Source organism: Ipomoea triloba, chromosome 12, assembly GCF_003576645.1.
Source record: "Ipomoea triloba cultivar NCNSP0323 chromosome 12, ASM357664v1".
Taxonomy (NCBI): Eukaryota; Viridiplantae; Streptophyta; class Magnoliopsida; order Solanales; family Convolvulaceae; genus Ipomoea; species Ipomoea triloba.
In genome coordinates this window covers 1,443,860-1,471,014 of record NC_044927.1, presented here as the reverse complement: position 1 = coordinate 1,471,014, position 27,155 = coordinate 1,443,860, and the positions used below count along the sequence as shown (strand labels likewise).

Genomic DNA, 27,155 nt, shown 5'->3' with positions numbered 1-27,155 from the left:
AATCCAAATTATAACCCTAGATTTATGTTAGGATTTCCAAACTCAATAACACTATAAATGTGTATGGAATTTCTTTCGCATACTAAAAAGAAGGTAAAAGTAAAACAAACAAACAAACAAAAATGTGATACATGTAAAACAAACAAACAAACAAGAATGTGATACACCATGTTGGTAGTTGTTAGATGAAAACTTTGACCGAACGTTATGCTATGGACGCGGGTCCACCTTCACAATTGTAGAATTCTATATTCATAATTTTTGAACTCTATATTCACAATTTTAGAACTCTATGTTCACAATTTCAGAACTCTATATTCAATAGTATAACACAATTTTTGAATCTATATAACAAAATTGTGAATATAGAGTTCAAAAATTGTTAATATTGAGTAATATAATTTTGTATATTGAAATCTAAAATTGTGAATATAGAATTTTAAAATTGTGAACATGGATCTGGGTCCACCTTACCGGTTCATAGCATAATTTGCCGACTTCGAGTCACTATTATTGAGAGCTGTCATTCCATGGGCCTCCATCTTGTGGTTGTTTGAGGCCTAGCTACCTATTAAGCAACCTAAACCCACTCTATGCCTCTCTGGATCTATTTGGGCTGGAAGGAATCGGCCCAACATGTTGTCCAGCCGGCCAGAGTGATCCAAACCACTATCATAATTTACTATAATGGCAAATGGAAATTGGACAACATTTTGACATTAATTTAATTGCTATTTACATGTTTGTATTTTTTTTTTAGTACTACTAACTCTATTACAATGTAATATTTGTTTATACATACTTTCTCAACCTATTGAAGCACAAAGAATCAATACTTTCATCGGGGTTCGAAACATGTTTGTATTAGTTTTAAAAAATAATATGAGATTAAATTTAATCGTGTGCACTCATCAAGAGGTAAACTAACATAAGTTGCTCATATCTTATCAATTTAAATTAAGAAGACCAATACGCCGCTTCCACTGAAAGTAGGTCTTCGAATCTTGTTACTAAGCTAACAACCTGACTAATTTGACTAGATTCCCACACACAAAATTAAGTGGTAGACAAACACATAATTCCCTGCCAGCAACTGCTGCAGTTCTTTAGAGCAACATGATTACGGAAATATCAACTATACTAGGGACACGTTGGTCCTATTTGCTTCTGCTATTTGTGTTAACGTGGATATTACATATTTACATATTACTAATATTATAGACACAAATTACTTTTCCAATGTAATTATGGATTTGAATAAACCAAAACTGTATTAAAATAAAAATAAGTTTAATTCTCTGAAAAAATAATTCCGAATTTACCCCTCGTGATGCTAAGCAAGGGATCTAGAAAACATTGCAAACTAGCTGATTAAGAACAAAACCCACCAGGATGCTAAGGTATTTGCTTAGACACTTGTTCACCAGAAGCAATTAAGAGGAACATGGTTAAGAGGAAGAGTCTTGATGTTGGTAAGAGCGTTTACCATTACGCTAAAAGTTATAGCTGATAGTAAAATTCATGCATGTTATCATAAGTTATAGCTGCTAGTAAAGTTATATGTACACTGATCTTTGGCACTTGGCGGTAGGATGCTGGATTTGACTCTTCAGACTTTCACCGAACACATGTTAAGGCCTAAGGGTAATCCAGCATTCCAACAGATCCTTAAAGATTCTGGTATCAGCTCTCCTGCACAAGACAACCAGGCCACAAGATAAATCCTTGTATTATAAGTCCTGAAATACTGGGATTTTGCCTCCCTTGTGTTTTTAAAGGGTAATGATATCCCAAGGAGCAGTGACCACACAATATGTTTTTCCTTAGTCTATGAAAATGGACCAATGACTCAAAGTTTTGGATTTTCTTGATTTAATATACCTTGTGCCCCAGCATGATGAGGATGTTCACCGTCCACATGGAAATAAGCTGTGTATGGGCCACACCCTGTGAAACAACAGAGAGATATGAAGCAAGCTTGGCAGCTCATGGGGTAATCCCAATTAAGTTAGTTTGCCTATTGATATGGTAAGTACTAGGTTAAAAGTTCGACTTTCAATGTGAGCTGCCTATTAGCCTTTTTGGTTTGGACCAGTTAACTATGGGCAACCTAGGCCGGTTTATTTCATTATGATCCTTTGTCAACTAGGATCATAAGGCAGGGTTTTCCTAATGTGCAACAGAAATCACGAGATTTACCCAATGCACACTGTCAATCAAAAAAAGTTGGGTAGGTCACAAGCAAAAGAAAAACTGAGAAGCATCTGTCAGCAGCACATACAATATTAGCCATCATGGGCACAAGTGTCCCATGAGAGTAGGCATTGGTCTATTCTTCAATTGAAGGATCTATCAAAGAATCTGTGTGAGGCATGGAGGGGAGTACTGTGGTAGGGGACCTCTGATCACTGGGACACAAGTTAGGCAACAATGCAACACCAAATGTGGACCACTACACTGAATCATTTTCTCTGCTCACTCAGAACACTGCCTAGCTACTCTGCTATATTCCCAAGAATTCAAATTTGGGTTCTGTGGAGAAGTGGAAGTATTGTTTTGGTTGGTAGGGATATTCTTGCAATAATAATTGATAGGAAATTAACATATACATATCATATACTAAATAAAGAACATGATTTAACCACATGCTACACAATAATTTAAAGAGATATTTTACTCGAATTATTAGTTCAATTTGATAAGAAACTAATATTCACATTTTGAGTTGAATTTTTAGATGCAAATAATTTATCCAAGATCTCAGTGTGGAGTGGGAATTAAAGAAAAAAAAATTAATGTAAAGATGTCATTCTGTTAGGATTTTACCTTCCATTCATATCCAAACAAAAAGATAATAAGAGGAGATGTTGTGATGCACTTGGATAAAGCAGCAGATCTCCATGATTATATCCACAATAAAAAAGCAATATATATATATATATATATATATATATATATATATATATATATATATATATATATATATATATATATATATACAAAATTTCATACATAAATTTAAAATTGCTAACCTAACTTCACAACTCTTTATATCTATTAACTATTAATGAATTGACCGTCTATTGAATAACTAAAATCATAGAAGAAATTTTAAATTTATGTGCAGAAGTTTAAATTCCCATAGCATTACACTTTCTTGATTGAAAGCACCTCACTCTCTCACCTTTATATATCCTTTAATTAATTCATGACATTTTCACCTTTTGTTTGATTTTTTGATAGCATGTTTGCAGGAAGGGGTGGGTATGTTCCCTTCTCTCACTTCTAGTTTTGTTTCCTTAGCTGTTATGTCCTCTCTTTTGTATCTTTTCTATGGGCATAATAATAAAATTCTCATCACACTTAGTTTAGAGAATGGGTTTAGTTTAAAAAATAATGATTGCACACCATCTCCATCTCCATCTCCATCTCAATCTCAATCTCAATCTCATCTTCTTCTTTATTATCATTTAGAACAACCTCAATCCCATCTTCTTTATTATCATTTAGAACAAAACAGCAAGAGCAACTTGCTTTTGGGTAATAGTAGGTGTGATTAGCTAGACCAAGAGGGTGTTGATAAGAATTGGATTTGTGACCTTTAGGTACAAGAATCATGTCCCACCGACGCAGTCACCCCTTTCATAGACATTCTGAAACCCGTTTTATGATCCTAACCATGAAAGGACAACAAGGAGGTAAACCAGTTTTGGTTACATATAATCATGCACAAAATCTATTTACATATAGTAAGTTAGTAACACAATATCTTAATCTCATCAAGAATGCAGGCAAAAATTTGTGAACAGCCTGGTTTTCTGCAGGATGACAACATTTTCCACTTATTTAATGCTCCATAGCTGTAAATATTAGCTATTCTTAGTTAACTTTCAAAACCGTAACAGAAATTTACTCTTTTAATCTTTTTCTCTTTGTTTCTCTGTGTAAAGAAACAAATTTTGCAGAAAGAGGAGATAAACACTGATAACATACCCATCCCAGTGGGTCCAGTTGGTTGAAGAATTATGGAATAAAAGACAAGAGACTCGCAAGATTTAGTTGCATAAAATTTCACTCATACCCAATTGGCAGATTATCTTGTAAGAGAAAGAAAAGGCCATATAATTGCTACCACCTAGGTTCTATGAGATCAGGAAACAGAAAATAGGAACCAGGAAACAAAGAAATGGCAATTTAAAATTTTCAAAAAAAAAAAAAGGCATTTCAAAAATTATTGAAAACGAGACATGAGGAAATATGTAAATATAGTAATATATTTATAAAATTTGATTCTTAAATATGTATAAATATTAATTATTTTATAATTAAAAATATTACATTAATAAATAAAAATAATACACTAAATCACTAATAAATAGTTAAATGGTAATACCAATTATTACAAAGTTAATTTAAAATAAAGATAGAATTTCTAAATTTCAAAATATTTCTTAAACTTAAACGGTTAAACGTTCTAATTGTTTATGTTTTTATTTATATCCTCATAAAAGAATAAAGACTCTAGATTAAGCTCATCTACAAATAAGTTGGCAAACTAAAGATGTTAACATCTCATATGTCTGCGAATTCATCTCCACTAACATCTCATATTGTAAACAAGAAAAGCATTTCTATTTTTTTTTTTAAAAAAGGTCAAAATTCGTTTCTAATTTTTTTTATTCACGCTGAAATTGTTTTGAAACAATTAGGTCAAAAACGCATTTCCAGCGTAAGAAACATGTTTCTAAGTTTTTGATTAATTAAGAAATCACTCGAAACTTTTTTGAAAACTTTCGACTAATTATGAAACGAAAAACACGGAAACGTTTTCAAAACGAATTTTAATGAGTTTTAGAACGGAAACATTTTCAAAATGGGAACAGGAAAACACTACCCTAGTAGAGTTTCTATGAAACATAGGATGCCATGTGGACAGATCTGTGCTATTGAATGCTTGAGATCAATGATATAGATCTTGTCAACCGTGCAAGTGAAGTGCGCAGTTGTGCAGTTGTCGTGCATAGTTTCACAGTTGGCCAGATCTAAGCCATTGATCTCAAGTATTCAATGACTCAGATCTGTCCACATGGACTCATATAACATGGTTGACACATGGAATAAGAGATTTGTTTTAAACACTGTCATAGCCTTCAAACTCTATATATATGTGCAAAGAAAGATGAAAGAGCATTATGAAGAACCTTATTATGTGCAAAGAAAGATGAAAGAGCATTATGAAGAACCTTATTAACACAATAGAAAGATGAAAGAGCATTATGAAGAACCTTATTAACACAATAACACCATTTTTTTTTAAAGGTCAAAATTCGTTTCTAATTTTTTTTATTCACGCTGAAATTGTTTTGAAACGGTTAGGTCAAAAACGCATTTCCAGCGTAAGAAACGTGTTTCTAAGTTTTTGATTAATTAAGAAATCACTCGAAACTTTTTTGAAAACTTTCGATTAATTATGAAACGAAAAACACGGAAACGTTTTCAAAACGAATTTTAATGAGTTTTAGAACGGAAACATTTTCAAAATGGGAACAGGAAACATAGGATGCCACATGGAATAAGAGATTTGTTTTAAACACTGTCATAGCCTTCAAACTCTATATATATGTGCAAAGAAAGATGAAAGAGCATTATGAAGAACCTTATTATGTGCAAAGAAAGATGAAAGAGCATTATGAAGAACCTTATTAACACAATAGAAAGATGAAAGAGCATTATGAAGAACCTTATTAACACAATAGCACCATTTCAACCACATCCAAGAACACTAAGTGAACAAGTACTGATGTCTCTAACCTTTCTCCTCTTCCTCCTCAACTTGGCCATGGCTGCAACCAAAGAGCTCCGGCCAGGTTACTACTCCAAAACTTGCCCACAGGCAGAACTTCTTGTCAGGAATGTGATCAAGAAGAGCATGGCAAGAGAACCCAGAAGCGCCGCCTCAGTCATGCGCCTGCAGTTCCATGATTGCTTTGTTAATGTAACATACGAGAAACCAGTACTTTCAACATACACCATCTATTTACTCAAAACTTTACCTCATTTTTCTTTTATGCTTTTCAAATGCTTTGTAGGGATGTGATGCTTCGCTGCTGCTGGATGACACACCAAACATGCTTGGAGAAAAACTTTCTTTGTCCAATATAAATTCACTGAGGTCATATGAAGTTATTGATAAAGCCAAGAAAGCAGTCGAGAAAGTCTGTCCAGGTGTTGTTTCTTGTGCTGACATCTTAATCATGGCTGCAAGAGATGCTACTGTTCTGGTAAGTGTTCTTCCCCTGTGAACTTTAGTCTCCAAACAAGCGAAAAGAATCATATTTCTCATTTCTGTGTATCTTCATGCTTATGGAAAATAAATAAATAAAAGAACAAGAATCATTATCAATGATCCCCAAAGAAACAAGAAACAGTTTTATGGCCATTTCCTGTCTTAAAACAGAGTGGAGGGCCTGACTGGGAAGTGAAGTTAGGAAGGCTAGACAGCTTAACAGCAAGCCAGCAAGATTCAGATAGTATCATGCCAAGCCCAAGGGCAAACTCGAGTTACCTCATTGATCTCTTCAGCAAATTCAATCTCTCTGTGAAGGATCTAGTGGCACTTTCAGGTTCTCATTCCATTGGTAAAGGAAGGTGTTTTTCTATTGTTTTTCGGCTATACAACCAATCAGGTTCGGGCAAGCCTGACCCAGCCATGGATCCAAAGTTTAGAGCAAAGTTACAGAAGCAATGCCCACGTGGTGGGGATGGAAATATAACGGGAGACTTGGATGCAACAACTGTAGTATTTGACAACCAATACTTTAAGGACTTGGTCCATCAAAGAGGATTCCTAAACTCAGACCAAACACTCTTCACCTTCCACCAAACCAGGGGTTACGTGAGGCAATTTAGTAAAGACCAAAATAAATTCTTTAAGGCATTCGTTGAAGGGATGATAAAAATGGGTGATCTGCAATCGGGTCGCCCTGGAGAGATTAGAAGAAACTGTAGAGTGGTAAATAGCCAGCATCCTGTAAAATTGTTGGAATCTTGAAAAAAATCCTTCTGTCAGTTGTGTTGTTGATTGACAGAATTAGAGAGCTATTGTGAAATGTTGCCAATAAAATTCATACTTCAGTTCAATATCTTAACAGGTAAAGTGTCATCTTTGAATGAACAATTCCCGCTTTTAGTTCCTTGACTGTCATGAGGAAATTCAGCTATCACTCACGCTTCTTCATCACACAACTGATATCTCTATCAGCAAACAATCGCTTGACCTCATCAGTGAGATTGTCAGTAATTCATTACAAAATGAATCCAGCCTCAGGTACACATTCAGCTCGCTTAAGTTGGCCAAACAATCCATCTAATAAGGAGTAAATTTCTTGGGAAGCTGGATGATAATTATCACAGGCAGAAAATTGGTGGATCGCCTTTTCCAATTCAATCCAACTAGATCCCGGGCACTCCTTTTCAACACCAGATGTTTTCAAAGTTGCCCTGATCCTTGATACTTCACTCCATCTATTTGCTTCAGCATACATATTAAGTAAAAGGGTGTAATATCCAGTATTATTTGGTTCTAAGATAGCTAAATTGTCTAGGGCAACTTGGGCAATGTCCAAGTTCTTATGAAGTCTACAACCACCCAGTAAAGCCCCCCAAACAACGGCATTTGGCTCTACTCTCATTCGTTTTATTACTTCTAATGTCTCCTCCAGCAAACCAGCCTTGCATAATAGATCCACCATGCAACCGTAGTGTTTCATTTCAGGCAGAATTTCATAGCGATGGATCATGTCCAAGAACCTCCTTCGACCCTCTTCAACCAATCCTGCATGAGAACAAGCTGCAAGAACGCTTACAAAGGTAACACCATTGGGCCTGATCTTTTCTTTCTCCATCGTGCTAAACATTGCCAATGCTTCCTCTGCATAGCCATGAACTGCAAGCCCATCAATCACAGAATTCCAACAAAAAAGATTCTTCTCATGCAGTTTGAAGAACACCACAAGTGACTTCTCCAAGCTCCCGCACTTTGCATACATGTCAACCAGCGCAGACCCAATATAGACATCAAGATCAAACCCGTTTTGCATCACGTAAAGATGCATTTCCTTTCCATAATCCAGCACCCCGATATGGGCACAAGCTGAAATAATAGTCGTCATTGTCACTTCATCAGGTGTAATCCCATTATTTTTCATGTCTCCAAAAACTTCTAAAGCATCCCTGTACCGCTTGTTCTGACTATAACACTTGATCATTGTAGTCCATGAAATTAGATCCCTCTCTGGCATCTGATTGAAAAACAGCTCAGCAGACTCCACATCCCCAACACTAGCGTAACCGTGAATCATGGTATTCCAAGAAGCAGTAATTCTCTCTGGCATTTTATCAAATACCTCCCTTGCAGAACCCAAATCCCCCTCACGGACAAGGGCTGAAACCATTGCAATCCAAGAAACACTGTCTCTTTCTCTTTCAGGAATTTCATCAAACACTAATCTGGATTCAATCACTTTGCCAAGATTGGAATAGAAATCCACCAAACAAGTCAAAACATGAACATGTGATCCGAACCCATGTTTCCAAACCTGCCCATGAACCGTTTCTCCAGTTTTAAAAGCACCAAGTAAACTGCAACTTTTAACAATCGACGAGAAGGCATAGCTGTTTGGCCTAATTTGAGCTGTCAACATCTCAGCATACAACTCCATAGCCCTAAGTGGCCGATTCCAATGAACAAATGCTCGCATTAATGACGTGTAAACGAACACATTGCGATTCCCCGTTTGAGAAAAGGCGCGGATGGCGAAATCAGTATCGTGAACAGCAGACGCAGAGATGAATCGGTTCATCAGGAAGCAGTCTTTGGTTAAGCCAACTTTGATCATCACCCCGTATAAGGATTCAAGCTGTTTGGGAGCTGAAAATTTATGCGGCAATTTTGCAACAGAAAGAGGCTGGTTCTTCTGCGCTAACAATGTCAGCCGGACACATCTGATAATCAATGCGTACCAGGATTCAACCTGTTCGGAGCTTGAAGATTCCTCGAGCAATTTAGCAATGGAAACGGGTTGTTTCTGTTGCACTCTAAAACGTCCGGCTGAGATGCCTAGCATTTCCGTCTACCTTTCCAGATACCAGTAGTTAAGGTAGGTTGTAGTAGGCGGGAAACTAATGTAGTGGTGTCTGTTAACGGAAAAAATACCAAGCACTAAATATAAATATTCCTAATTTCCTACTAAGCCCGTCACTCCTTGTACTGTATTCAGACTTATCCCCATTCATGCCGAATCGATAATCAATCCAAATAAGGGATTTTATTTATGATTACAATGTTAATTACCTCTATAGTCATTTGTCGACTAAAGTTACAAAATCAAATTTACCCAAATTTTACAAATTTAGTTTAGCCAAACTAAGTAATTTTTACAAATTTAATCTAGTCAAATTAGTGATGACATTAATTGTAGCTACAATATAATAACCTTTTTAGCACGGATCAATAACAAGTTACCTAGCCAATATTAATGTAGGCCTATGATTCTTTATTAGCTACGTATTTTTACAAATTTAATTTAGTCAAATTAGTGATGACATTAATTGTAGCTACAATATAATAACCTTTTTAGCTTACACGGATCAATTACAAGTTACCTAGCCAATATTAATTTAGGCCTATGATTCTTTATTAGCTACGTCAAATTTACCTAATTAACAGCATCAAATAACAATTGCAATTTTTCACATCAGTGAAAAATATAGACGTAATAAAGAGAAATACTTGACGAAAAAGGAAATTCAGAGAGTGCCAAACTAAGTGAGAGTATCAATCTAAAACAAAGTAAAAGAGCATTTCAAACTTGAAGATAATAGTAATATAGTATGAAGTAGAATGTTGAAAACTCCAAAATTCGCAAGACAAATCCTTGATATTAAAGAACTAAGAAGGCAATATGAAGAAGTAGGGCATTTGCAATTCTATCTCTTAAGCAGCAACTGATGGCTTTGAGGCAGCAGAGAGTCTGGACCTCTTCTTGGCCAAACTTTCACTGCGCCTCTCCCTCTGCTCCTTCAACCTAGATGCAAGGAGTTTCTGGTATTCAGCAGCTTCAGTCTTGGCCTTGGCAATCCTCTGCTTCTTCTGGGCAATGCGAGCTCTCTTCCTCTGGAGAGTCAGTGGGGTCACAAGCCTCTGAATCTTAGGGGCCTTGCTTGCCTTCTTCCCTGCAAGCACACAACAAGATATAATTTATGAGATTCCAGAATAATCCAAGCTTAGTGTGCATACAAAATAACAGAGGAAGATTAAGAAAATCACTTACCGGATTTGGTGGTGAAGTTACGGCGGTAGGTGTTGACATACTTCCTCACATCATCATCCTTGGACAGGTTGAAAAGCTTCCTAATCTTTGAAGCCCTCTTGGGACCTCTCATCCTTGGCTTCTCAGTGTCAGTCAAGCCAGGAAGATCACTCTCACCCTTCTTCACAATCACCAGATTGAGAACAGAGAGATCCTGACTGACAATGCATCCACGAACCGACTTCCTTCTGCGCTCACCATTACGCCTTCCATACCCTCGGAAACATGGAGTACCTGTTTACCAATTATGAATATCATACTTCCAACCAGGTAAAAGTTTAGCTAACAAAGACCAAACAGCATTAAACAGAGCGACAGTCCACATACCACGCTGGAGTAGAAGGCGAACACGGCCTGGAGTCAAAACTCCCTGTTTCATGGGAAAACCTTGTTTGTCACAGCCACCCATGATCTTGAAAACATAGCCCTTGAACTCCTGTAATATACAAGCCACATTTAGTACTTATTACAGGTTCAGTTGATAATTCAAGTAAGACAACTGCATATAAAAGTATAAAATGCACTTACATCTCCCAAAGCATCGCCGCTGACCTCCTGAGAAATCCTCTTGTCAAAAAAGGCTCGGCTGAATTTCAGTATCACAAGTCAGTAATTCAGTAAATACTGGTTGCAAGAAAATATGCAATGAGCTAAACAGTAGAACAAAGAATTCAGATTAATTTCATTATACAAATAGATGATTCACAATACGCATCACATGCTTCGAATGCAAGTGTATGCTCACATCATAGCACAAGGAATGGATGTATAATCACTTATAATTTAAAGAGCATTAGAACAGTGAACCACTGTGGCATAAAAGATTAAAACATAACTAATGTAATTGATTAATTGATTAACACACAATATGAACAAGTCATAGAACTGTGACTTCATTAAGTAGCACAATAGTTCTAACCAATTCTTTTTTCCATAAGATTGAATTCAAACCTTATAATAAACAAGAAAAGAAAGCTACACAAAAGCTGCATACTTCAGAATGCAAATTATACAAATATAAACAGTCCAAGAGATACACCCTAGGGTCCCAGTATTGCTTAAAAGGTAAATGAATATGTAACTGGAACTGCAAAGGATAAGAACTAATACGAAACATATCCAAATTTAAACTATTAGTAGCTTCTTCATTGCCTCGTAGCATAGAACTTTTCTCAGTCATCATCAAATCGATTATAAAATATCTTGCAACACATTTGAGCTGGCTATTTAGAGACAGAAAACCGACCGCTAGTTTGTTTAGACATGAATCAACTAGAACTAACAAGAGATTCCAAAGGGAAAACAGATAAAAGCAGAAGTTCAACACAACACAGTAACGGTGAAACTGAAGAATGAGAAAAGTGAAACGCACAGTTTCTGATCATCGTCGATCTCGAGCTTCTTCTGGCACCCAGTGGTCGGATTTGCGATGTTGAACTACAAAAGCATAGAAGAAAATTTGAACAATTCAGAACAAATACGCAGAACATGTACTGTATACTTAGACAATGAGAACGATGAGAGAAATTTGGAGGTACCTTCATCTTCTGCTGCTGTGCTTGGAGGCAACGGAGATGATGAAGAAACCCTGGTCTGCTAGGGTTTTAAATTGGCTAACAAGACCATTTATAGCACGAGATTTGGATATTTGGGCCTAATGGGTCCATTCTTATGGGCGTGTTTAAGTTATTTCAGATTGGGCCATCGGCCCATATTTCGTACTCTATGTTCAGACAAAAGTCAAAGTCGAGCTTGGAGAACCCAAAAACCGCTCTTACACTTTCGCCATAGTGCCATACCTCATTTCCTCTCTCTCTCAAAGACTCAAACCTCTGTGTGACAATGGCGTCGACACGCGAGGAGAATGTGTACATGGCGAAGCTTGCGGAGCAGGCGGAACGCTACGAGGAGATGGTGGATTTCATGGAGAAGGTGGTGACGGCGGCGGGCGGCGCGGAGGAGCTGACAGTTGAGGAGCGCAACCTGCTCTCCGTCGCGTACAAGAACGTGATCGGCGCTCGGCGCGCCTCGTGGCGCATCATCTCCTCCATTGAGCAGAAAGAGGAGAGCCGCGGCAACGAGGACCATGTGGCATCAATCAAGGAGTACAGATCTAAGATCGAAGCAGAACTGACATCGATCTGCAAAGGCATCCTCAATCTCCTCGATTCTACTCTCATCGACTCCGCTTCTTCCAGCGACTCTAAGATCTTCTACTTGAAAATGAAGGGAGATTATCACCGCTACTTGGCTGAGTTCAAAACCGGAGCCGATAGGAAAGATGCCGCGGAGAACACTCTCTCCGCTTACAAAGCGGCTCAGGTACGATTTCGACTCACTCGATTATATACTAAACTTGTTCAAATGCGGTTGTAGATTGTTTCGTTTCGAAATGTGAAATTGAAATCTTATTACCGAATTGATTGTGCTGGTTTTGTAGGACATTGCCGTTGCAGAACTAGCTCCCACGCATCCAATCAGACTTGGCTTGGCTCTCAACTTCTCTGTATTCTACTACGAGATCTTAAATTCTCCCGATCGCGCTTGTAATCTGGCCAAACAGGTGAACAAATTTCTCAACAGTTATTACCTTTAATCTGCTTTGCAATGTCAAACCCGATTTAAGTAGTATCTGATATTGTTGGGTTCAATTGATTGCGTTGACTATGAGCAGGCCTTTGATGAAGCCATTGCCGAGCTTGATACTCTTGGAGAGGAGTCCTATAAGGATAGCACTCTCATTATGCAGCTCCTTCGTGATAATCTCACTTTGTGGACTTCAGATATGCAGGTAATTTGTCTATAATTCGTTTCTACAACACCATAGAAATTTCCTTATTTCTACATGTCTTGTAGATAAGATGGTTTTACTAATTGTATGTTTGGCTTTGTTTCTTGGTTAGGATGATGGAACTGATGAAATCAAAGAAGCACCAAAACAAGATAAAGAAGAGTAAAGTGTGAGGTGCTAGGTATTCAATGATTTCCAGCAATTCAAAGCTGCCATTTCTTGTTATTCAGTGTTTCAAGGTTGTCGTTTATATGAATTGTTGTTGTCCTTGCTTAAATTCATACATTGAGGATTCACTTTAATGAAATGAATGACATTCATGATATTGCCCAGAATGTTGTGTCCAACTTATTTACAATCAATATTTGTATTCAAATTTACATATTCACTAGCTTTCTCATTGTTAGTACACAATGGCATTTCCTTTCCATGGGATGTTTCCAAATGAAAATAGATTTCTATGATGGATTGCTCTGTACAAATGCCATAGTAAAAGATTGCCAAGAGCAAGTAAAAAAGTTACAAATTAAAAATTAAAAAAAAAATTAAAGGCGAAAAAAGAGGCTTATAATTTGTCACCTCATTTTTCTCCCTAATAAAAGAAAGCATTTCTTTATAGGATAATATGAAACAAAAAATTCATACCGTTTTCAGGTTTAGCTATATGTGCAGTATAGGCCTACTCCAGGGCTGGGGACGGATTGTATGCTGCTGGGGACGATGGTGGTGGAACTGGGGATGGCTCCTTCCTACTGAAACTCTTTCTCAATATGAGGTCTCCAACTCTGCGAAGCAATGCTTTTTTTCTTCTATGTGAACTCTTTTCACCATCTGACTCATCTACATGATGACTATCTATATTTTCACCATCTTCTGCATTCGGTGATCCTTCAGCATCTGCAAAGGCAGTAGACTTGCGGCGATGATGAGCTGGTCGTTGCTTTGGGGTGCGCGGCTCTGACTTGGGTGAGTAAGGGGTATCAAAGATGGAGCCCTTGAGTGCCTCGGCCTTTTCAGGATCCTCGTGCTCGATTCTTGATTGTGTATCATCGTCGTCCTCTTTGAGCAATGCCAGCTCTCTGAGATCAATGCTGAATTTCCTATCCTGTTTGTGCTCCTCTTCTTCCTCTTCTTCTTCATGCCCCTCGCTATCTGTATTCGGGGTCTTCATCCCCTCGTGATCCTTTTCCTCAACTTTCAACTCTTGTGACACATAAGAAAGCATTAGTTTGTACTGCTTGGCGTTCTCATTAGCCGCAGCCTCGTTGATCCTCAGACGTTCATTCTCACGAGAAAGGAAATGCAGGGCTTCGTCCTTGTCAGTCAACAGATCTTTGAGCTGAGAGTTTTCAGCCCGTGCAATATCAGCTGCTGATTTTGCTGCATTGGATTCATTAACAGCCTGTTTCATTATATCCCTTAGTTTGTAGGTTTCTTCCCTTGCTGCCCTAGTCATGTGCTCAGCTGCTTTTAGCGCCTCGGCCAGCCTAGTGTTTTCATGTTGAGCAAGCGCCCTTTCTTCCTCGGCTCTCTTGATACAAGTCACAAATCCCATCTCCTTCCCATTCCAAGCGAAAATTGACTCCTCGGCTTCTGATCTCAACCTCTCAACTGTATTTTTCTGCAGCTCGATTTCAATTTTCGCCTCATCCAAAAGCTTCTCATACTTTTGCATCTCCTCTTTCGCTTCATCGAGCTCCATCTTAGTAGTGCAAAGCTTTTCTTTAGTCTCGGCACACTCTGTTGCTACTTCCTTTAGCGCTAGTGCTAAATCATCCATTGCCTGACTGCTCTGTTCCTCTGCACCAGTAGCAAACCTCAGTTCATTCTTGAGCGTATTCAGTTCTTCTGTCAACTTACTAACCTTTGATAACGCGATTCTCTCGCTCTCTTGAGATTTTGCCAGCCTCTGTTTTATCACTCGAAGTTCAGATTCTTCTCTCATCGAATCACCAACATCTTCATCAGAAGAATCACTGGACTGGCTTCTTTTCTTCCCGGAATTTGCCTCCAACAACTGAATCCTCTCTAGAAGTGAACCAATTCTCTGCTTATGTTCTTCCAACTCAATCTTATTTTGCTCAAGCGCCCTCGTCTGACACTCCAGGGAATCCAAAGCCTTACACTCCGCCAGCTTCGTGTCCTCCACTTCATCTTCTAGCTCCTGGATTTTCCTCCTGTGATCATCCAACAAATCCTTCGCTGCATCGCCCAATTCCTCCTTCAATCTCTCTAAACTCGAGTCTCTTTCCAACAACTTAAGCTCAAACGCCCTAGCACTGTCCAGCTCCGCTCTCAAAGACCGGATATCACTATCTTTCGCATTCAACTCTTCTCGTGTACTAGACAACAAATCCTTTAATGCCCTGATTTCCTGAACTACATCTTTTATCTCCCTTAGTTCCTGAAGGGCTCGGTTTCTCTCCTCCTCGGCGAAACCTAGTTTTTGTTTGGTTTCCCTCAGCTGCTCTTCTAGCTCCCCCATTTGCTCCTGCAGTACTACTTTGACTCTATTGATCCCACTCTGCATCAAACACAAAAATCCTTCACAACTCATAATCAACATTCTACCAATACACAAGTATTCTTATCTTTGAATTTCATAATGGTCATCATTTCGTACTTGACTTGTAATTTTGCCTAATAAAGTTTTTAACCGGGAAATTTCTACCTATTTTAGTCATTCGTCAATAAATCTATTAAACAACCGTCAAATTTGAAGACAATCAAATAATTTCTATAAGTTTTCCCTTCTCTGAGCTTCAAAAATAGTAAGAAATAAACTCTTCAATTTTTTTAATTTTTTTTTTTGAAATAGATAAACTCTTTAAATTAAAACAAGAATTTTTTACATTTTTTCAAATAAATCTATCAAACAACCATCAAATTTGAAGGCAATTAAGTAATTTCTATACTTCTCCCCCTCTCCGAGCTTCAAAATATTACCTAAAAGAAGACTTTATTATATGATAGCCATAACTGAAGTAGGATTTATTATTATCTCATTTCTCCAAGAGCATTATTATTAACTAAGTTTTTTAACTAGGTTTTCTCCTCGCCCTGTGACCCTAGCCGGCAATGGAACACAAGGGGGTAAACCAGCCTAGGTTATCCATAGCTGACCGGCTCAAACCCACGGGTTTGAGGATCGAACCTCCAACCTCTCGGCCGTAAGTTGTCATGGTACATTGGTAGCTTTAACTTACTAAAAAAAAAAACTTGATACTTCTAATGTCTTCGGAAGATGTATTGAAATTACTTTTTTGTCCTTATGACATTAATGTGAGAACTAAAATACATAAGATTTTGCTTTCAAAAAAAAATACATAAGATTTTCATAGGTCATAGCCTTAACAGAATTAGAATCAAAAGTGATAAAACCAGTGATTTAAGAAACAAACTCTTGAAGAAATTGAAACAAGAAATTCATACATCTTTTCAAATTACCTCATCAGTCTTGGAAGGCTTCCGTTGGAGAGAAACAACGGCGTCGGGATCGATCTGCGATCCTAAAGCGTCGCCTCTACAGAACTTGGAAGCAGAGATTGTTCTTGCAAACACCGAGTGATGATGATGGCTGCTCTGTCGAAAATCAACCGATCCAGATCTAGAATCCCCCAAACAACCAACACAAATTCAATCGCATACAAACATTCATTCATTCATCCTTTACGATCATAATAATACAGGCTACACACTACACGCATATACAACCCTGTTATATTTACACACATGGTTTCCGACTCTCCGAATCCGAGAAAACCTCAGAAACGAAAATGAAAATGGAGGAATATGTACAATAGAAAGAGGAAAAAGGGAGGAAATGGAAGGATGAGTGGCTTTATTACCTGGATTTGGAACGTAGCATGATTGGGTGATATACGTGGTGAAAACCTCGTTGTTGACGGAGGATGCTCCAAACTTTGGGAAAATCAGAGAGACTTGAAAATTCCACCTCAAATTTTCTGTTTGTTGTGTGTGGGTGAAGGAGGAAGAGAATGTTAGTTATGGACTTCTGGTTTAGAACTCGGGACAGACTCCGAACTTGGCGGGCACTTTCATGCGCATTGCCGCAACACTAAAATATATACCCCGGGAATAGTTTGGAAACTCAGAGAGAGAGAGAGTATTTTTAATGTATGAACTCAATCTATTCATTAGTAGTAAGAGTGAAAGTGAAACCTAAAACTACAATTTCAGAGTGTGCATGGAGTAAAATGGCTAGTGAAGCGGATCTCAACAACGTTGATTTATGCAGTTTAGAGTTAAATAATTTCTGAATCCATAAGATCGTAGGGAGAATAGTGAGGCCTCTCAAGATTGAACTTTTACCTTAATAAGGGTAAAACAATGTCTAACTAAATTGGTCGAATAATGGCTTGGTAATTGCAAGAGGTTTCAAGTTCGACTTCATGTGTAAGTTACTTATTGAGAATGTTTGGTAAATAGTTGTTAGTTTATTGAGTTAGTGAATTTGACTAGTTGATAACATCAGCTTATTATAAAAAGTATTCAGTAAATTAGTTGTTAGCTGATAGCTGATCACATGCAAAATGACTTTCTAAAAAAAATGCAAAATGACTTTCTAAAAAAAACTCGAAAAACTTTTTGAATTTTAGAATAATAAACTGCTACAAAAAGCTAATTAATCAAACACTCATATTGATTATTTAATCAAGTCAAACAATTAATAGTGATCAAATAAATTAAAATTGATTAATAAATTAACTTTCTTGATGTGAGTCATTCATATATAAACATTTTAATTGATTTATCTCTTTGTAGTATTTTTTCGAAAATAAATTTCGTCCGGAATACATACCCAAGTAACCATTATGACCTTTCTCATAAATGAAAGGTAATAGGAAATATTATATTTGTCACAATTTTTATAGTCCTATAGTATATAAATTAATTGCAAATGGCATTTAATACTCCCTCAGAACGTTGTAGTATTGATGAAGAATGGCTAAAAAGTCTGACTTTGTCTTGGGGACGGCGAAAATGACATGGGAATCTGTACACTTCAATTAATGGCTTCACAATTGTCTCAACTATACAATTTTTTGTTTAAATAAATACCTAGTGCTAAGACCATTTGAAATTAGGATTTCTTTTAAATCTAAAAATATTACCTTTGTGATAACAACAAAAGAAGTGGGGACACTCATATTCTAACCTTAGTTAGGAATATCTTTTTCTGAGAAATAAGGTTGGTAAACTACTAAAGTATAAGATTGAACATCAAATTTAAGTACTTTTCATTATTTTTAACTCAAAAACTAATGAATGAAGTAAACGGTGAGATATACACTAATTTTTATAACAAAACTAAATTTATATCTTCACTTTTTTATCTTTAAGTAGGATTTGAACCATTCACCTTACGATTGCTAGCAAAGTAAAGCTTATGAACTTAAACTTATTTTGTCTTGGGTGACCAGTTGAATTGGGTCTCAGAGGCCTGGTAAACTATAAGTGGTAACGAGACCAAATTAGTCTAAACCAATCACCTATAGTTGCAAGTTAGCAACACACATTATTCATAAACTAAGTCAACTAAGTTGGATGAGGTCAAACTTGAATGGTGACAATGTGTGGTCAAGCTAGGCGTATCACAATCGTTATATGATATCATGGATTAGAGTCCATTTTGTAAGATAAACATTTGATAATACATTGTTGGCGTTTGCTTTTTTGTTTTCTTTTTTTTTTTTTAAAGTAAAATTAAAAAAAAAAAAAAAAAAAAAAAAAAAAAACCTCATGGGCCGACTCACGAGGCCCATCAACCCATACAAGGCAAACTAAGATCACTTGATCTCTAGTTCACAACCTCACAAGCCAGCCCGCAAAAACTCTATCAAAAATTAGATTCATGGTGTGACGGGCCTAATAGGGCAGGGCGAACCGCTTAGACAGTACTAGTTGTCATTGCGTTGTTAGGCATATGTATATGGTAATAGAATTCTACTGTAAACTTCAGTGCAGACTGCAAAATCATGTTGCTTGTTTTGAATTTTGCACCATATTGTTATGGACATTTGCAATCACAATCCAATTCAACCTTTTTATGTGTTTCTAAGAAATTCTTAATTGTCAAAATGATCACGAGTTTAGTTATTACCAACACATGTGATCCACTTTTCCTAATTTGTAAGTCATTACACAAGAGAGGAATTTAACTCCGTACACACCCTTCAAAACTTTTCTTTTTAATTGTTGTGCGTTCACTAAACCCTGTAAATTACTATATTTTCATTCACTAAAAACTCTCAGTAATTATATGTGATGCAAAATAAGAATAATCATTGAAAATAACCTTAAAATTATAAAGATCAGAATATTTTTATCTTATAAAGAAACAGATATGCAAATGATAAAATTGTGTACTTTTTAAATACGGTGTTAAAAGTCAATAGAATGGTTTATCATCATTAAGCTACACAATTTTGTCATTTATATATTTTTGCATCACATAAGATTTGCTGTAATCTATAAAAAAAAAAAAAAAAAAAAAAAAAAAAATGTATGCATCATTGGTTACCTGTGTGCTTATGTCTTTTGATGATGAACCAGGACTGATGTGGAGGGGAAAAGATTGGCAGCCTAGATTCAAAGATATTTCTCGAGCTTTCAGATCAGGAAGGGTGGAAAATGGGATCTCCATATACTCTCTCTTTGTTCATCTTCATAGCAGAAAGGGCAGCTCAACTTGGCCCACGAGTTCAACGCTTCACATTCGCCCTGATAAACTGCTCTAGCTGACAGGTTTCGCCTGTCAAGCCGGAAGCTTCTCCAACTACTATCTGGTTTTGGCACTGTGAAAACGAGAATGGTTCTCCAGGCGTCCCGAGTGTAATCTCGTTAGAGATATCTGCGTTGGACACAGCAGTTCTTGAAGGGCGAAGCTTGTCACTGAATCATTTTCAATACAAAGTGAAAGATCAGAGGTTGCACTTGCAGCAAATTGCAGAAGCAAATTATCAGAAACAATAGTGCCACTTGTGCTTCATTAACAACCAAATAAAATTAACTTTTACACAAGGGATAATATAGCATGCAAGTTAAAACTATAGAAGCACAGGTTTTTGTCAATTGAGATGACGGGAGAACAGCCTGAATTATTAGGAAAAGCATGCCAATCGAGGAAAAAAAAAAGGGTAATATAAAAAATGTTTATCTCACATTTCCTTTTTGAGCTGCTTTTTTATGAACTCCTTTGAATGTGCAGTAACTTTATCCACCTTGTTCCAGAGTAGTAGTACTGGAATCTTCTTCCTGACCACAGTCGCCTTGGTCAAAATATCATAAAGGTACCTTCAGAAGGAGAAAAATAATGAGATGTTCAAATCAGTTATCCAGTAGATGTGTAAATGCAATTTTACTAGTGCCAATACACAATGTAAGTATAGAAGAAAAGGTTGTAAGTACTCTGAAGCAGCACAGCAGTTGGGTAAAAATTCTACACCATCCACAACAAAGACAATTGCAGCTGCTTGAGGCAAGAACTCCTCAAGTTTTTGCCGGAGGCGAGAATGACCCGGCACATCAACAACATGAACAGGTTTTATTTTCCGCTGAAGAATAAAAGCATGTGCAAAGAAATCAAGATCAAAATCTACTGCATCCATCAATACAGGACAAAACATATAGGTATGCAAAAGCCAGGGATATGAATCACATAATGCATTCCGAGTAAGCTAGTTTAGGGAATTATGTATATATGAAAATTCAGAACTCAAAAGATCTGAAAAATGAAAGGGAGAAAAAGATACTATTTATGTGATTACACATTTATAATCATTACCTTGGCTCTCTCAGAGGGTAGTATAAAAGTGCCTTCATTGGGTTCCATTGAGGTCACAGTGCCCTCATGTGGTAATCCATCTTTAAGCTAGTACAGGAAACAAACATTAATTTACAAAGTGAGATTGCATCCAAATAACTTCAACTCTGTAAACGATTTCCTTTTAAAAACATTATATGCACTAACAACTTACCTCATAAAATAAAATAGTTTTTCCACTCCCACTAAGCCCAGTGAGTACAATGGTATCAGATGTTGTGCGCTTGAACAATCGAGCTGCAATAAAGCAAGATATTAATAGATAACAAACTATTAAAGGTTATACTTTAGAAATATAACAACAAAATCTATATGATGTACAAGTAGGGCATAGAACCACTAAAATAACAGGATGAAGCCATTGATGGCTTAGACCAAACTATAATAGATAGATGGAAGAAAATAAATAAAGGGGAAGTAAATATAGGAAGAAAGATGTTTAATCCTCTGATCCTATACTGTAATTTTCAAATGGAAGTAGGTTTAAGAAATATTTTCCTCACTCATTTGCAATGTGGCATATTCAGCAGCCTATGATAGTAAAAAAACAAGAGCATGCATGGTTCCACACTAAACTAGATTTTTCGTTCGGGTCTAGAAACCCGCTCTAATTATATTGGCAATGACTAAGGAAGCACATCCATCTATTCACAAGACTGATAATACCAGGACCAAGTATACCACACCTTTCTTTACTGCTAAAAATGTAATATTCTATCACCCCATCATTACAATTCCTTCACTTTACCAAGTATCCAAAATGGCAAATGGGCATTCTGTTATGGACCTCCATTAGGTTATAGATACAAGCAAACTAAACCAGAGTTAAACAACATGCCTAAATAGTTGAATTACCCTATTCAGCATATAATATATAAATATAAATGTGAAACATCATGGATTTGAATCTCTAAGCTACACATAAAAAGAGATTATGCATATAATATATAATCATAAATGTGCAATCCATATGGAGGACATGCTTTAATCCACCGGATAGGGCAATACTACTAAGTAAAATTAGCAGAAATTATAATTTATTTAGGAGAAGAGTCGAGTCGAGATGAGAAATTACTGATAAAGAACAAAAAAACAGTGAGTAACACGACTCCAATTGCAGCATAAAGTTGAGCAGGAGGTATCTGATCGACCAACGCCTCAGCTTCACGCAGCCATTTCTGAGTTTGATCCTTCAATTCCTCAATTTTCTCCTTACCCATTGTGACTAACACTACTCCACAAACATTTATAGAAATTGACAAACAGATCAATCAAAACTAAGAATTTATCAAAAACAAAAAAAAATGAATCTAAAAGAATAATAACCGAAATGAAAAGGCTTCTCTCATTAGGATGTATCAAATGCATAAGATAATGATGAAGATGAAAGGCGATAGCGACCTCACTCCAGCACCGGTCCACCGCAAGCGGCACGTCAGTCCGGTCCTCTGGTCCGCAGCAGCTACGCAAGACTCTTGGAGTCTTTGGAGGGAGAGTGAGTGGGAAAATAAAATTTTAGAATTGGGAATTGGGAAAATTGAAATTTTATAATTACGAAAAGGAAAAAGGTTCAAAAATGTCGAAGTCCAGCAAATAATATAGGGACAATGGTCAAATTGACCCTCAAACTATATTCAATTGTACAATTAAACTCTTTAACTTCAAAAAGTTTCAATTAGGCCCTCGAACATGTTATTTTGAAACAAATAAACCCTTTAACCTAACATGTGATACAGGTCAACCACTATTCCGGACAACTCCGGCGAAGCTCCGGCAAACAAAACCAAACCATCAACCACCGCGCGACCGTGACGGTTGCCGGTGGCGTCCGGCGGTGTAGAAGGCGGCCAACTTGGTCGTCTTCTCCAGTGGTTGATGGTTTGGCTTGGTTCGTCGGAGCTTCCAGAATAGTGGATGACCTACAATCACATGTCACAAATAGGTTAAATGGCTTATTTGTTCTAAAATAGGAAGTTTGAGAGCCTAATTGGAACTTTTTGAAGTTAAAGGGTCTAATTGCACAATTGAGTATAATTTGAGGATCTATTTAACCCTTATCCCAATAATATAATTGAATCCTTTAAATAAAAAGAAATTTGTTTTATTAAAGCTCTTTAAATTGGTAAAAATATTCGATTAAATCCTAAATGACTTGTTTAACATTACTATTACTTAAGTTAACATGTGTCCTTTTTAAAATATTATTTTTTGTTCCTTGAGTATAGTACATATATTAAATTTGGTCCTTGACTATTAATATTTTCAAATTAAGTGCATAACTAAGTGATTTGTATCACATTTGGTCCCTGAGTAATATTTTAAAATTAGGTGCATAACTTTGTATTTTGTATCATATTTGGTCATGTTGTCAATTTAATTTTTATTTTCAATTTTTTTAATAATTATTAAATAAAAACTTAATAAAATTAATTTCATTTATTTTTTGTATTAATAAAAAAAAAAGAGCAAAAGTTGATGCCCTCCCGCCGCCCACCCCCTCCCCCCTCCTTTGTCTTCGGTTGGAGACGAAGGACTTGTCTTCATCTAGAAAATTTATCCATATAGAAAAGAAAGAGGGAATTGAACTAAGTTGGAAGAAGAGAGCACGTATTTGAGGAGTTTCTACATGAGCTTGACACAAAAAAAAAAAAACAAAGAAATTTGATAAGTGATTTTCATGTGATAACCATTGCGTTGTGTGTTTGCGTTAGAAAAGATGTCCAACAGACAGCTGGCGAGTAACTTTACGTAACAGCTTTAATTTCTCTTTGTTTTGTTTTTATATTAATGCTAGGGGGTCGAGTGCTGGCATTACAACAGACTCCCAACAGAAAGCTGAGCGTAACTGAATATGGTATATATATTTTTTGGGGGGTGGGGGTGGGGGTGGGGGGAGGGGGGTTAATATTGTGTTTTATGTATATTAGATATTATATGAAAATAATTGAATATTGTGTTATGATGGCGTGGAAGAGAAAAGTCTCTCATGCAAGGAGCAACATTGATTTTGCCATTAGATACAAATTAAAACAAAAACATGAGTTTTTTCCCATACAAGATTTAACAACTATCTCAATAATACTAGGTGATTGTTAACAAGAATCTCATAATATCTAAATTAGCGTTATTCAAAGAAAAATATGGGACCTTTTGGTTTAAACATTGGAATCTAAATCGTAATTGAATTAAATACTTAACAATTGTAATAAGTTTAAGTAAAAAAAAAAAAAAGTCTCGTTGTATAACGGAGTAATATGTTTTAAAGTTTTATATTAAATACATGAACAATGACATATTTATTACGAATCATTATTATTATTATTTTTTTATTATATTGTTCAAAATAATGCATCTAAAAGTTATAAATGTTATAATTACTAAATAAGTTAAATCTAATAGGAGAATATAAAAAATTAGCATGTAACAAAAAATCACCAATCAAACGCCACATTTCAATCACTTGTTTAAAATAATGTCTATCTCGCTGTCATTGTTCAATCACTTGTTTATAAATTCTTCCTACATCTACAAAAATCAGACAAATTTTGTCTATCTCGCTATTATTGTGTTGTTATTTTTTTTTAATCTTTGTTTATTTCAAATTTTAGAAATAAAAATATATTGCTCATCATCAAATTTGTTTTGCTCAAATTAACTTGTCGATATGTTTTTCGTAATATAATTTATTACTCATGTATTATTTGTGATTTACAAATTATTATATAGTCCATCAAATTAACTTGTCGATATGTTTTTCGTAATATAATTTATTACTCATGTATTATTTGTGATTTACAAATTATTATATAGGACTATAGAAATGAGATTTATCTTATACTGAGTACAAAATTTTACAAATATTAAAATTGATTAATATTTATCAAATTTGAACAGAATATCTGTCGGATAAACTCATTTGACGGGTATAAATAAGGACTGAAGTCACAGAGGACTTCTCGCGAACTCGATATGACTCCTCCACGTAGATTCCTCTCAAGCAACAACTCATCACCGAATCCACCGCCGCCGATACTGGCGGCGGCGGCGCCGGAGCCACCGTCCAAAGTAGTCCCGGAGCCTGATATTGTAGTCATCATAGCGGCGCTACTTTGCGCACTAATGTGCGTGGCGGGACTCGTTCCGCTAGCCAGGTGCGCGTGGCTCCGGCGGAGCCGCCGCGCCAGGGCGATCGGCGGCGGCGCGAGCCGACAGCCGACGCCGTCGAACAACGGTCTGAAGAAGAAAGTGCTCCGATCGCTGCCGAAGTTCACTTACGGCCCCGCCTTCGCCGCCGCCGGCGAGCAATTCCCGGCCGACTGCGCCATATGCCTGACGGAGTACGAGGACGGCGACGAGATCCGAGTGCTGCCGCAGTGCCGCCACGGCTTCCATGTGAAATGCATCGACACCTGGCTCGGCTCCCACTCGTCCTGCCCGTCGTGCCGCCAGATCCTCGTCGTCGCGCGGTGCCGGAAGTGCAGCCGCAAGGAGATTCCGTCTGTCTCGGCCGCCGGAGCCGGAGAAGATTCTCGAAGCACCAGTAATAATAATATTCTAGGTTAAACCGGAAATGGAGTTCAATTGTAGCTGTAAAAAATGTTTATCTGACAATTCAGTAGTATGCGAGAGTGGAGCCAAGCAGTTCCGTCATGGCGGCACTATGCTCCGCCGTGTCTTGCGGCAGTTCCGCCGCCTCGAGTGTAGTTCTGGGTATTCGGGTCGGGTCGAGATGCAGGGGAAGAAGTCGTGAAGAGTTGGCATTGCACATATAGCCATATAGGTTGGCACTGTAATAGTGTAATGGCAGTCAAAGAGTATAAAATTTATTTGTCTTAATATTTTTGCTTATGAGATGTTTTTTTAAAACATAAATATTAAAAAATACTCCATCATCATCAGCTTGAAGAAGCCCAATCATTCTATCTAGAGGGTCCTCTAATATCCAAATCCCCAAAAATTGTCCGTTTCACCATCCGCTCAAGATTGGTCAGTAGTCTACACACTTGTTTCCTTCTCTCAAAACATGTGAGAAAATCGAACAATCAAAATCGCAAGAAACTTATAATCCATGACAAGTGATAGAATGTTATCCCCTACAGGAAACTTTCATTAATCACCTCAATGACAGCTTTCGAATTCAGCTCAGCAAGAACCTTCTGAAACTCCTCTCTTTACCGAGTTGTAGGCCCTCCCTTATATCTAAAATGTAAATGATGTTATTGATTGAAATAATCTAAATGCTCTAAATGAAAAAATAATGCCATCTCCATAGAGTTGCATCTCCCTTTTATACCTATATTTTCACAAAGCTTTTCACTTCACGTTGCATATTTTATTCAATTTACATAAATTTAGAGTTATAATATAACCGCTACCCACACGTTACTACCGTACCGCTTTTTCAGTAACGCCTAAGTCTTTTTTTTTTCTTTTTTTTTTGGCCTACTTGCGTGAAATTCAAGCTCTATAACTGCTACCCACTTGCCACTATTACTTTTCTCATAACGCATTAAGTCATATTGCCTTTTTTGCTTACTCACGTGAAATTTGGGCTCTGTATGTTATAACTGCTAGCAACTTGCCACTATTGCTTTTCTCGTAATGTATAAAGTCATGTTGCCTTTTTTGCTTACTCAGATGAAATTCGGACTCTGCTATGTCTTCTATCCACTTGCCACTATTGCTTTTCTTGTAATGTATAAAGTCATGTTACCTTTTTTGTTCACTTACGTGAAATTTGGACACGGTTATAACTACTACTTATGTGTCACATGTTACTTTTTTTTTTTTTTACTCACGTGAACTCCAAGTTTCGTTATAACTTATAATCACTACCATGTGTCAGTGTGCCACTATAAATTTTCACATATAAAGTTATGTTACATTTTTTGCTCACTCACGTAAAATCTGGATTTTGTTATAACTTAAAAGTGGAAAACGATCAAAATATTAAAAATTGATGATCATCAAATTTGTTTGCTTTTCTTGCTCTTCCTTTAAAAAAAAATTATTTATTCAAAAACCCCCCACCCTATGCCACTATTGCTCACTACGAAATTTTGTACAAATTTTTAATTTACTTGTATTTTGAATTTTAGTTCATATAAATAGACAGAAATTACAAAAAAATTTTACTTGTTTTATGACT

General features: G+C 36.7%; 7 protein-coding genes across 9 annotated transcripts; 3 read left to right on the top strand and 4 right to left on the bottom strand.

Moving 5' to 3' along the window:
• Nucleotides 1–1,252: 1,252 nt before the first annotated feature.
• On the bottom strand, nucleotides 1,253–9,126 carry LOC115998139 (pentatricopeptide repeat-containing protein At1g06143). Of its 3 annotated transcripts, none has more exons than XM_031237624.1 (5): nucleotides 6,566–9,126; nucleotides 6,054–6,310; nucleotides 5,812–5,968; nucleotides 1,882–1,947; nucleotides 1,253–1,692 (listed from the first exon to the last, which is right to left on the bottom strand). In XM_031237624.1, the coding sequence occupies exon 1, from the start codon at nucleotides 9,123–9,125 to the stop codon at nucleotides 7,305–7,307; it is 1,821 nt and encodes a 606-aa protein (XP_031093484.1). In that variant the 5' UTR covers nucleotide 9,126; the 3' UTR covers nucleotides 1,253–1,692; nucleotides 1,882–1,947; nucleotides 5,812–5,968; nucleotides 6,054–6,310; nucleotides 6,566–7,304. The 3 variants fall into 3 exon arrangements, with proteins under 3 accessions (XP_031093484.1, XP_031093482.1, XP_031093483.1); XM_031237622.1 differs by having other exon boundaries at nucleotides 6,054–6,303; XM_031237623.1 differs by lacking the exons at nucleotides 1,253–1,692; nucleotides 1,882–1,947 and adding an exon at nucleotides 5,494–5,656 and having other exon boundaries at nucleotides 5,741–5,968; nucleotides 6,054–6,303.
• LOC115998141 (peroxidase 17-like) lies at nucleotides 5,723–7,154 on the top strand. Its single transcript, XM_031237625.1, has 3 exons — nucleotides 5,723–5,995; nucleotides 6,090–6,281; nucleotides 6,458–7,154. The coding sequence occupies exons 1-3, from the start codon at nucleotides 5,732–5,734 to the stop codon at nucleotides 7,049–7,051; spliced, it is 1,050 nt and encodes a 349-aa protein (XP_031093485.1). The 5' UTR covers nucleotides 5,723–5,731; the 3' UTR covers nucleotides 7,052–7,154.
• A 697-nt stretch (nucleotides 9,127–9,823) lies between the features above and the next one.
• Nucleotides 9,824–11,964, bottom strand: LOC115998144 (40S ribosomal protein S6). Its single transcript, XM_031237627.1, has 6 exons — nucleotides 11,909–11,964; nucleotides 11,743–11,807; nucleotides 10,899–10,956; nucleotides 10,698–10,806; nucleotides 10,332–10,604; nucleotides 9,824–10,233 (listed from the first exon to the last, which is right to left on the bottom strand). The coding sequence occupies exons 1-6, from the start codon at nucleotides 11,912–11,914 to the stop codon at nucleotides 9,995–9,997; spliced, it is 750 nt and encodes a 249-aa protein (XP_031093487.1). The 5' UTR covers nucleotides 11,915–11,964; the 3' UTR covers nucleotides 9,824–9,994.
• Nucleotides 11,965–12,143: 179 nt separating this feature from the next.
• Nucleotides 12,144–13,496, top strand: LOC115998142 (14-3-3-like protein 16R). Its single transcript, XM_031237626.1, has 4 exons — nucleotides 12,144–12,692; nucleotides 12,811–12,933; nucleotides 13,045–13,161; nucleotides 13,274–13,496. Exons 1-4 carry the CDS (start codon nucleotides 12,213–12,215, stop codon nucleotides 13,325–13,327), a joined length of 774 nt encoding a protein of 257 aa, XP_031093486.1. The 5' UTR covers nucleotides 12,144–12,212; the 3' UTR covers nucleotides 13,328–13,496.
• LOC115998138 (WEB family protein At5g16730, chloroplastic) lies at nucleotides 13,463–17,206 on the bottom strand. The gene is made up of 3 exons (XM_031237621.1): nucleotides 17,010–17,206; nucleotides 16,609–16,768; nucleotides 13,463–15,685 (listed from the first exon to the last, which is right to left on the bottom strand). Exons 1-3 carry the CDS (start codon nucleotides 17,027–17,029, stop codon nucleotides 13,841–13,843), a joined length of 2,025 nt encoding a protein of 674 aa, XP_031093481.1. The 5' UTR covers nucleotides 17,030–17,206; the 3' UTR covers nucleotides 13,463–13,840.
• Nucleotides 17,207–19,559: 2,353 nt separating this feature from the next.
• Nucleotides 19,560–22,507, bottom strand: LOC115999998 (signal recognition particle receptor subunit beta-like). The gene is made up of 7 exons (XM_031239986.1): nucleotides 22,409–22,507; nucleotides 22,083–22,238; nucleotides 21,162–21,244; nucleotides 20,969–21,055; nucleotides 20,593–20,738; nucleotides 20,347–20,478; nucleotides 19,560–20,076 (listed from the first exon to the last, which is right to left on the bottom strand). Exons 2-7 carry the CDS (start codon nucleotides 22,225–22,227, stop codon nucleotides 19,887–19,889), a joined length of 783 nt encoding a protein of 260 aa, XP_031095846.1. The 5' UTR covers nucleotides 22,228–22,238; nucleotides 22,409–22,507; the 3' UTR covers nucleotides 19,560–19,886.
• A 2,460-nt stretch (nucleotides 22,508–24,967) lies between these two features.
• On the top strand, nucleotides 24,968–25,905 carry LOC116000220 (RING-H2 finger protein ATL8-like). Its single transcript, XM_031240252.1, has one exon. It carries the CDS (start codon nucleotides 24,977–24,979, stop codon nucleotides 25,568–25,570), a length of 594 nt encoding a protein of 197 aa, XP_031096112.1. The 5' UTR covers nucleotides 24,968–24,976; the 3' UTR covers nucleotides 25,571–25,905.
• Nucleotides 25,906–27,155: the final 1,250 nt, after the last annotated feature.